Source organism: Dinoponera quadriceps, unplaced genomic scaffold (genome assembly GCF_001313825.1).
Source record: "Dinoponera quadriceps isolate SergipeBrazil2010 unplaced genomic scaffold, ASM131382v1 scaffold2167, whole genome shotgun sequence".
Lineage (NCBI taxonomy): Eukaryota > Metazoa > Arthropoda > Insecta > Hymenoptera > Formicidae > Dinoponera > Dinoponera quadriceps.
In genome coordinates, this window is record NW_014556702.1 from 193,571 (window position 1) to 204,418 (window position 10,848).

A 10,848-nucleotide genomic window follows, 5' to 3' on the forward strand; every position below is an offset into this window, starting at 1 on the left:
CCCCCCCCTGTCCTTCCTTCCTCCTCTCTTCCTTCTTCTCTCTTTCTCTCTCTCTCTCTATCTCCCCTTTCTCTCTTCTCGCCCTCGCGCTTCGGGTCACGGCGAAGATCGATACGATATCGCGGACCTCACGATCGCCTGGGTGGTCCTCCTCGCGCAGCACCGGCTTCTGGGACTGATTTAATTCGGCTACGTGGACCGTCTGATACCGCTCTTCGCTGTCGACCGGTGAATTCATCGTTCGACGCGTCCGTTTGTTCTTTTAAATCTTCTCACCGTACGATGCGTAAAGCCAAGTTTCCATTACGACGAACGAGGAAACTTAAAACGTCCTCTCAGGAGATCTAAATTCCCTTTGATGCTGCAAATAGAAAGTTACTTTCGTTTTCTCCATCTGAAGACTTAATTCAGAACTCAGTGGACTTAATATAGGGCCAAAACTTCGACTCGGGGTCTGTGTGTGTATGTGTGTGCGTATTTAATATCATTTATTTGATATTATTTCGGCTTGGTAAAAATTTGCTTGAAAAATATATCGTCGTTATCTCTCATTCTCACACATGTATCTTCAGTATTAGCATAAATCAGAAGGTACAGAGTGGACGAAGAATCACGGGGTTGTTCAATGTTCCAAAAGTAAGAAAATTATAAAATTGGGGCTTCAGACCGTTCCACCCCTCAAAAGCATGAAATCCCCATCAAGCTATCCATCAATCGATTAACTTTCCCCTTCGTCCGACTTCTGCTCCTTTCTCCCCCCCCCCTCTCTCTCTCTCTCTTTTTCTCTTAACAAATATCAATTTGACTACCATCTAGCCTATTTCTTCGCGTGAGCGGAAATTATCGGCAGAAAGGGCGAAAAAGAAGAAAGAGGGGGTGGCGGTGGCGCTTTAAATCGCGAGGCTCGCTCGAGCCGTCCGGGTAATCCAGACAGATGGGACTCGTTAATGGGACGCGCGAGTAATTTGCAAGAAATCTAATAACACCGTGGCCTGCCCCCTCCCCATAACTCGTGGCTTGACTTTCCACCTCGAGGCCCCTCTGCCCTCACCCCCAAGCCGGCCGATCCTCGTTCGAGGACCGTCTAATGACAATACACGGGCACCGTGCTCGTGAAAATTAAAATTCGCCCGGGGGTCGTGCACGACGTTCTCGTACGTACAGCACTGGTCTGTCCCGCGCACGTGTGAGTGCGTGTGTCCAGGTGGTCGTGGAAGATCGCGTGTAGCGATGGCGCCGATACCCACGCGAGACACCCCAAATACAGTATCGAACAAAAGTACGCGATTGAGTTCGCGACTAATTCATCGTACGTTGATTCACGCGCGTTACGGAATATTTATCGATCATTGCAACACGTCATCTGAAAAATCTACCTCAACGAACTCAGGCTTCCCCATCGAGAGATAAACGCAGCGTGTTATGTCGCACCAGAAAATTCCTTGTCAAACCTTTCCGTTATTTTACAACGACGTTTTTCACGACATCTTATAAGGCAGTGTTGTTATTATTATTATTATTTCGAGCGTTATTACACAGAGAAAAAGGTTTCTTCCGATTTAACAAGATTCTATCCACCGTATCACCATAATGAGTTCATTATAGAGAATGCGCGTGCGATATATTAATATAAGCATTGGGAAGTGGGATACTTAAATAGGAAAATTCGTTTCTCCGATTTTCGAATTTCATCAAAACCGGACAAGATCGGACAACTGTTTGGAAAACCGGACGGGTGGCAACGCTGCTTACGGTTCTTAAAAATACCGTCCGACGGAATTTGACACCTAGCCTACAGTACAGGATAGGTATTGGCAGGGGGAACCTCTCCATCGCTATCGCGTGTCCGTACACGGGTGTCCGTACGCGTGTGCGTGAGTACGTGCGTGCGTGCGCACACACAGCGCGACTCGCGTAGAAGAAGAGAAAAGACGGCGCGGGGGAGCGCGGAACTCGTTAAGCAGTTTGCGGTTCGTCCCGTCCTTTTTTTCCACCCGGGCGCGCCTTTAGCGTAAACATATTCCGCGAAGAGATCAGCATCTTTCTCCCTACGCGCGCACCGCTTTTTCTTCTTCTTTATTTCCCCTCCCGGCCCTGTCTTTCCCCGCGCGCGTCTTTGTTTCTTATTACGCGCCGCTTTCTGGTATTTCGGTCCACCCACGATGCGCGCCGATCGAGCGCGCGAAACACTCGCCCGAAATCGACGGGCAGTTTTCCGCGACGTACGCCAAGCGGATGATCTCGTCGTCCTTTGGATCACCGCATGAGCCGCGAAAACTGCAGCCGAAAAGATCGTTATTGTTGCATCAAATACACACCGAGCCGAAGAATATCCTGAGAAATACAAAAAGTGGAAGGACCACTTCGAGGTCACTACGGACGATTCGTTTTCTTCTCTTACATAGCGATAAACGCGGCCGTTCGTTTCTGAATTTTATCTCACCGATACGAAAATCGCGTTTAGAGATGATGAGGGAATGAGAGAGAGAGAGAGAGAGAGTCGCATTTAGTGCTAACTGCACTGTTGAGAATGCGGGCCTATGATCGCGAAAATATACGATCGATATACGACATACGATCGAGGTATGCAACGGGGCGATTCGGCCAGATTAGACGCCGATTAAAATTCACGGCGTGTCCGGGCAGTATAATTTGATTTCGTAGGTGTTCGTGCAGATCGAGTTACGTGAACCGAGCGGAATCGGGGAGGACTCGCAGCGGGCGCGTGTTTTTCGTTTTCTCTCCCTTCGGCCGAAACGCGCGGCCCTCGTGCGCGAACTTTTCTCCTTCTTCAACGCGAGAGCGGATAACAAATTTGACGACTATTAAAATTGAAACGCGCTCATTATCGATCCGCCACGCTAATCGGGCATGGCGGAGAGCGCGACTCACGGATTCCGCATGGATCGAGTTACGTGCGGCGGATTCGATTATTTCGTCCGATTAGGCACGAGATCGCTACGGTGGCATTTTCTCGCGACGGTAACCTCGGCCGTCCTCCTTCAACCCCCCCCCCCTTNCCTCCTTCGCGGCCACCCACCGAATTCGCTCGGCTGTAATTTTGCGCACCTCTGAAAATGGTTCCGCGACACCTGCTTACCCGGCAGCGTTACACCGCAGGATGAAGTGTGTTACAGCACGTTCGAAGCGTGTTAACACGTTTCCACTTTTAACACACTATATTGACATTTTATATTAACAGATGTGTGTTAAAGGAATACATTTCTATGTGTGTTAAATGTTCAAGAAACACGCTTCATTTTGCAGAGCGTCGCCGTCGTCGGATACCGTTTTCGTTCCCGCGTGAGTTAATTTTTCCCCAGTTGATAAAATTTGATAAAATATGGACATTTTTATCCCCGTTAATTTGGAGATACTTTAAGCCTTTGTGATGGAAATTCAGGCTATCATCAGGATGCAGGCTATCGTCGGGATACGGCATCCGGAATGACTCGAATTACGGTCACAATGGATTATAAATCTTGAGTCCATTTGTATGAGTAGTACAGGAGGATGTATCTGAACTCCAAGACTTTTTTCATTAATTTCTCAACGTAGAATCCTTCATGGAATTCAACATCGAATTTTCAACATAGAACCCGTAAGTTTGCACGCGAAATCAGGCGCATTCTGTATAAGTATTTTTCCAAATTTTGAACAATTTTTAACATTAAATTTTGGCTCGCGATGATCGAAAAATTACGGAAACTCAACGGCGCAGCTTGAACACAACATAATGGTTTCGCGCGCGTGTGAAGTAGCGGACGGGCTGTCGAACGTTTTTGATTCGTATCGATTTATCGCCGCCTGGATCCGCAACTTCTGAGCGGATTTTGGAAACGGACTTGAATCGATTATGCACGTACGTCAATCGTGGCCCGTGGGATTCGTATCGTATTTGATTCCGGGTCGTTTTGGATCAGCGGGTGGTCCGATGTCGGGCAGGAAAGTGAAGGAAGAGGAGGAGGAGGGAGAGGAGGAGGAGAAGGTGGTGGGTCCCTCTGTCAGGCTGGACCGGGCCGCATTAAGAGTCGGACGGCATTAAAGCGTTGTTTAGCAGGCTATTTTGAATTTTAATTCCCGCGGTCGGCTACGCGTGTGCGTTGCCAAGGTGTGGAATAGATTAGTTTTCGCTCACACGACTGTCAGCTACTTGCCGCGGGGCTCCGACTGACTGGCTCGATCGCGGGGCGACAGATAACTGTACCCCTTCTCTTTCCTCCTCTTACGCACACACATGCGCGTCCTTCGCCCGTTTCACTTTCGCTCCTTCTCTTCCATCCTGTTAGTTACGTACAATCTCGTCCCCTACTCTCTTTTACCTGAAGATAATAACAGAGCCAAACGTTCACGCAAGCTTCGATGATGCTCCAACGATGCTCTCGCAAAACTTGCAATGTTTCCTTATAGTGCGCCTCAGAATATGAAACTGAACATTATTACGAACGCAATCCACCAAGCCGATTAAGTTTCCCGCGGCACTTGATGATGTTATCGCCTAACCGGCCAAGAATCGCGATTGTCCCTGCTCGATCGGCCGTTCTCAAACTCGCCCACCTGTTCGCAGGGGGCCACACCGGGCGATGACGAACGACGGGACCGACGGTGGATCCGGCTCGATCGATGAAGATGCCGCGTGAGATCCTGCCGCGTCCTCGCACGAAGGAAGCGCGGCCGCGGTTCAAGGCCGCGCGTCTGGCCCAAGTTCAGAGCTCGTTGTTGCCGCGGTAAAAAGAAGAGGGATGATCGATGGTGAGAATCGACTGGGCTAGTCACTGTGGCTTCGTACAGGAGAAGACATCACCTTGCGGAGGAGGTGCCAGGACTCTACATTCGGCGCCTAACGCTCGAGGACCCCAGAAGGAGGGAACCGTCCGGTTCAAGGTCGCAGTCCCCGGCCCGCCATATCTGTCATCCTCGTAGCGGCTGTGCACCCTCGGCGCGAGGATCCTCGAGGTACCGTGGCGGCCGCTAACTCGAGGTGTCCCCCCCCCCTCACAAATTTACGGCGGGCTCGCTGCCAACTGTAGCGGCGCGATTAGTTCGAAGGCGATGATTGACAAGTCGGAGATCTCTCTGCATCGCTTCGGCTACCTTCGTCATATTATTACAATGCGAACTGGCAATTAAGCGATCAAGAAACTGGTTCCAAGGAATTTCAGGTGGTTTTCGCGTAGCTCTCTCTCTCTCTCTCTCTCTTGTCTATATTTAGAACATTTCTCCGATCCCGTCGCTCGCTTCGAACATATCGCTCTTTTTTTCCCCATTCCTTATTAAATTAAGAAAAAGGAAACTCGATAAAAAGATAGACACACATCCTTCTCTCCGCCCTCGGTCTCCGTCCCACCTGGGAGCGTTCCTGCCTTCTCTTCCCCGACACGTCGCTCGGGAAAATAAACTGGCTCGCTTAAACCCGCATTTAAACGGCGCAGTGCAGCAACCGATCGTCCCGGTCTGCTTATCGGATGATTAACGTAGTCGGGCGCGTACAAATTAACGCGGTTATTGCGCAAAGAGTCACTCTCCCGCGTTCCTCGAGCCGGAGGTGGTAAATCGCGCGCGCAGAGAAAAAGAGAGAGAGAGAGAGAGAGAGAGAAAGCCGGTCTAGGGAAGTCGCGTCGCTCACGACGAGCGCTCGCTAGGACCCCGTAATTAAACGTACTAAAATTTAACGGTCGGTCCGGGACGTACGATCGCCGCTGACGCTGCTGCGACTTAATAAAGCCTCACGGGCGATCGCACCGGTCTCGCAGCCGGCACTGTAACGTTATTAAAGCAGCTCTCGCATTAAAATACGAGCAGTATCGGTACGTCATTATCATCGACGTTTGATCTCCCTCCCTCCCCGCCACGGTCGATCTCCCTTTCTCTTTCGTTCTCTTTCTTTCTCTTCCCTCCTCACCATCACTCGCATTCCCGCCTTTCTTCTCGTCGCGCCTCCTCCTACCTCGTCTTCTCTGTCCCTCGTAACGTCACGGGCTCCACGCTGTACGCCGGCGAACCTGACCTCCGCCCGAGATCCGAGCAAGGTTACCGAGTTTATTGCGACTTTGGAACGTGCTCTCGTTTCGCGCGAAGCAACCACCACCGCCGAGTCCTCCCACGTTTCGCCCGAATTCCCTTTGATCCTTCCCTCTTCCTCTTCTCGGGAAGTCTTTCGCTGCAAATGGCCCGCGTATCTTGCGAGACACGCTCCTTGCCCCCGACAATTAGATCTATCGCTGGATTCGGTAATCGAGAGCACTTTGAGGATCGTGGCGTGGATCCTCGCAGCTACCGCTCGTGGGTCTATTCGAACTTTACTTGGGGGAAGCGGGAATATGGTGCATCTATTATGTCTTCATTATGTAAGAGGTCCCTCCGCGTATATATGCGCGTATAACACGTAACATGAATAAATATATATAATAACGTTAGTAAAATCTAAAAATTTTATGTCTTTCGTGCGTGAGAGCAAATATTATGTGAACATCCTTAGAAATTTAGGATAGGGATTTCATGCATTTTTTTTTTACAGTTACTAGACGGTCGTATTAAGTTTTGTTTAGTAATTGAGGAGTAGAACTACTTGGAATCCCAATCGGGGGATGTTGATTGAACGCTTTTCGTGTAACTACTCCGCACAAAAGATGCGCAAGATGGTGAACCCATTTACCGAACGAAAACAGAACAACAAATGAACGAGAAAATTATTCACAGTCCGTCACAGTTTTTTTTTTTTCGAAATCTGTCGATATTACTTTTAAGTTTTCCCTTTCTCTACGTATCATCCGCTTTGATTCGCAATTTTAACACGACGCCGCAAACAATTAAAAACAATCGCATCGTATGTTCTGTCACAGTTTTTTTTATAACGTATACTTTGTCCGAGGCGGCGATATTTATTTTTTTCGGACGAGCGAATGCAAACGCGGCGGATTGATAAATCCACCGAATCATCTCCCGTCATGATTATTTCCAGTGTCCAGGGTATTATTTTTCCCCTCCAGCTCTTCCCGCGCTTCGTTCTCCATCGCGCGCGCGCGAGTCCGCCTTTTTGCTCTCGCTATATTTTTTCATCCCCTCCTTCTTGTTCAGTTTGCGGTTCAAGGTCGTAATCTTCTCGAGACCTCCTTTCTTTCAACCAGTTCCCCGCTTCGCTGCCCTTTTAATCTTTTTCTTCGGACGTTCCTGCGCCTTCGTTTTCGAAGTTCAAGGCCTTCCTCCTCTTCTTGAATATCTTCTACCGACCTCTCTTCCTCGTGCACACTCGAGTCCTTTTTACACTCGGTACCTCGTCTTTCCTATTTATTTTCCGTCATTCGCACGCGTTTCCGTTTTCCCGTCGCGCTCCCATCGATCTCTCGGCTCATTTCTTCACTTTCAGCGATAAATTCCACCGTTACTTTCCCCCTCCCTTTCCATCTCATATCCTCAAATCGTGCTCGGTTACCTCTGGTCTTTCACTTTCAACTACTTCTCGCTCGGGAACTTCGTCCTGGTAACATTCCCTCTTAAATAACCGTCGATTTTCGAGATCCGTATCGCATCTACCTCTCTTTCCCGGTTGCGAGTTCTCCTCCCTTTTCCGTCCTTTTCCCTTTCGACTTGTGCGATATCAATCCTCCTCTCGTATTTCACATTCGCGTGTTCCTTCCACCGAGAACTTCGCTCTTCCTTCATGTTACCTCTCCCTCCCTCCCTCTCTCTCTCTCTCTCTCCTCCTTCTCGGCGTTTCCTCTTTGACGCGTCGGGCCCTCCAGGCTCCGCAATCATATCTAGTTATCCAGTTGTTCGATGTCGAGAAAGGCGAATACCCTTTCTCGTTGTCGTTACGAGCCCTTTCTGCGGCGTCCACGTGCAATCATCGTGGCGAGCGATCGTTGCAAGGTGAACGCGAAAAGCGTTGCTAACTTCGTCGTGACGCGAGCCCCGCGGCCCTTCGCTCGTCGTCCCTCGAAAGACACGTCTTCACTTTTGTTCCTTCGAAAATGTCGGCATGATAGCACCGTGTACACCTCAACGCTCTATATATCGACGTGTATCTGCCGAGGGAACTTTTCAATCTCACAAGAGAAATAGCCACAGGGGGGAAATACGTAAATAATTCCACGAGTCACAACACTTTCGATTACTAATTCAGCGTGTTACAAAAGAAACTGGTTTCTTCGATAAGGAGAGCCCGGAGAGAAATTTTTTGCCGACACACGGCAAATTGCCCGTTACTATATAGTGACAGCGATAAGATTCGTTAAGTGTATTAATAGTTAATTATGCCAACAAAATGTCATCGCTATCGCAACGACGTTTCGCTACGACAGCAAAATTACTTTTCTCCGCGTAACAAATCTTTCGCCGTCACTGTAGCAACGATTTGTTGTACCGGCAAAAAGTGTTTCCCCGTGGACGGATACACAAAGCGGAGCTGCAGGCGTCTTGTGTGACTGGAGAATTCTTCTAGACTCGAAGCGAGCGCGATGAACAGAAATAATTGCGGAATTAAATACGCCTGTTATATTCGCATCACGATTAAGCTCCGTTGTTAATCTTTACTTCCGCTCGATCGATGTACCCAGCTATAGGTCTTGGCTGGAGAGACTGCGGAAGGAGAATCCAGCATTCTTAACGATAGTGTCCCTAGAACTGCCGGAATCGCCGATTCCTCTGATAGAGTCGCAGGCGAACGCCCGGTGGAGGCGCGACGAGCCTAATGAAGTCGCGAGTGAGAAGGACGACATCCTGGACGAATTTCTGGAGAAGGTCACGGAGGCCGGAAAGGAAAGGGAGAAAAAGAGTCGCGCGGCGAGGAGCAATCTGTCACGGAAAAGTCGGCGCAGCGGCAGGAGGAATGGCGAATCCTTGGAATGTACTAAGGCGCTCGCCACCCTCGAAGAATGCACGCGAAACATTGTCGAAGGTCAGATTATTATACGAATACTCGGTAGAAATTGGGGGAAGTTCAATGGTAAAATTTGATATTGGTGGAAGCATACAATTGAAAGATTAAATTAATACACATCAGTGAATGAGAGCACGGGAAGCGGCAGGATGAGTTTATATTCGCGACTAGTGAAAATTTTGCCAGTTACAAATGTAATAAAATGCAAACATTTATGTGGTCAAACATATTTTTATAGAAACATATTTTATAATTGACTATATGTCAGACGTATTTTATAATTGACTATAAGTTCGAAATGTCGTACCATTTTTCTCCCGGTGCACAATTAGCGACAGTTAATTGGAGTAATTTCCTCCGACATAGCGATGAAGAAAACGGAATTATCTTCTCGGTGTAGGTAAACGACGAGCAATTTCCGTTTCTGCGCGATCCGAAAATACTCGGAATAAAATAAGGAATCCCCGAGGCTGCGTTCTAAAGCGAACGGTAACGCGGCTAATGTTGCCTCCGGGATAATCGATATTCGTTACGACTTAATTGTCCTTGAAATCGGCCGTTTACGGACAATCGGGGCGCGCGGACCGCGAAGCGATCCGCAAGAAATCCGCATTTTCTCGTCCCGATGGCTTTACATTTAATTACCAATTTTTTCTCCGTTTACTAGTTCATAGATCAGACGCGGCGCGTCAGTTTTTATCGGCTGCCGCTCGACTTGCGGCGCGAGAGGCCTCTTTCCGAGCTCTCGCCCACGGCTCGCTTACGAAAGTTCGAGATTGCGATCCTGCCGATTGCGGTGATCGAGATCGGATTTCAAGGACGAGCGTCCTTGCAGGATCGCCGCGAGGGAGCCGGGCTTTGAAATCGCCCGGGGCTCGAAATCCGCCGCGATTTCTCCGCCGAAATTTCCTCCGCGACGAGAGCACGAGAGCCGCGAACGTTCTCGCGCTCGACGTTATCGAATTTTCAGGACCGAGCCGGCGGGACGCCGTCGACGGCGGCGACTGCATATGCTCCGAGATACCGCAGGATCTGCGAATTAACATTCGCAGGAGGACGACGGAGGTCGCGCGGCCGCCGTGCACACCGAGCCCGGAAGTGACTCATACGATTCGGATCGCGATGAAGTACCAGTCGGAACGCGTTGCCGAAGACGACGACGGCAGTCTGGACGAGGAGGACGAGGCGGCGGCGGCGGAAGAGGAGGGAGGTAGGAGAACGAAAAACGAGGGGAGCAAGAAGGATCTTCAAGGTCCGTCGAACGCGAGGAAGGAACCGATGAAGCAGGACGGCCGTTGCGTCGCCGGTGTGAAGGCCGCCTTAGACTTCACACTAAATTGCAATAGCGTGCGACTGACTTCTCGTGACACGAGCCTGAAGACAACGACGAGGAGCGAGAGGCAGGAGCGGCCGGAAACGCGAAGTTAGTTCGCGTGGGTTTCCTCTCGAAAGTGCCCTCGCTCGCCCGATCCGTTCCTCGGGATGGATACTCTGTGTAGCTTTAAATAAACACCGTGGAGCGTAATGGTCCTCAATTATTTCCCCTTTCCTGCTTGTCTCCCGAGGTTTCAACTTGTAGTTAAAATCTCCCCTCGCTCGGAATAATCTTTTCGTTCCGAGTCTACGCGCTCTCTCTCTCTCTCTCTCTATTTTTTCCCCTCACGTATCGAATACGTTCGCTTTTTCCGTGATCGTGGACTGAGAATCGTACGGCCGTGTGTGACGCTAATCACGTGTACGTGCGGGAAGAGCCTCGTGGGGAGAGACCACGACAACGCGGTCGAAATTTACATTAAACTGATTCGAGCCGACTGCGTCCTCGATATTTAGCTAATCGCTATTATATGGAAGAAAGCTCAGTTCGTGTGATTGAATATGCATCATATTAAAATTCTCTGTCAGATTAATCATCTGCTTTCTCCGTCTTCTTTAATGTCGGAATTTTTTATCTTCTTTAACACGCGCGCGAA

At 49.5% G+C, this 10,848-nt stretch overlaps 1 protein-coding gene across 1 annotated transcript; it reads left to right on the forward strand.

The window, feature by feature from the left end:
* The first annotated feature begins 1,230 nt into the window (after window positions 1–1,230).
* Window positions 1,231–10,328, forward strand: LOC106747955. The gene is made up of 4 exons (XM_014626012.1): window positions 1,231–1,279; window positions 4,758–4,956; window positions 8,556–8,896; window positions 9,849–10,328. Exons 1-4 carry the CDS (start codon window positions 1,231–1,233, stop codon window positions 10,304–10,306), a joined length of 1,047 nt encoding a protein of 348 aa, XP_014481498.1. The 3' UTR covers window positions 10,307–10,328.
* The last annotated feature ends 520 nt before the right edge of the window (window positions 10,329–10,848 follow it).

Excerpts from the sequence above, each read along its gene's own strand:
- LOC106747955 (XM_014626012.1), top strand. The coding sequence starts at position 1,231 with ATGGCGCCGATACCCACGCGAGACACCCCAAATACAGTATCGAACAAA. Across the intron at positions 4,957-8,555 it reads TCGGCGCGAGGATCCTCGAG|CTATAGGTCTTGGCTGGAGA; the intron begins GTACCGTGGCGG and ends CGATGTACCCAG. Across the intron at positions 8,897-9,848 it reads CACGCGAAACATTGTCGAAG|GACCGAGCCGGCGGGACGCC; the intron begins GTCAGATTATTA and ends TCGAATTTTCAG.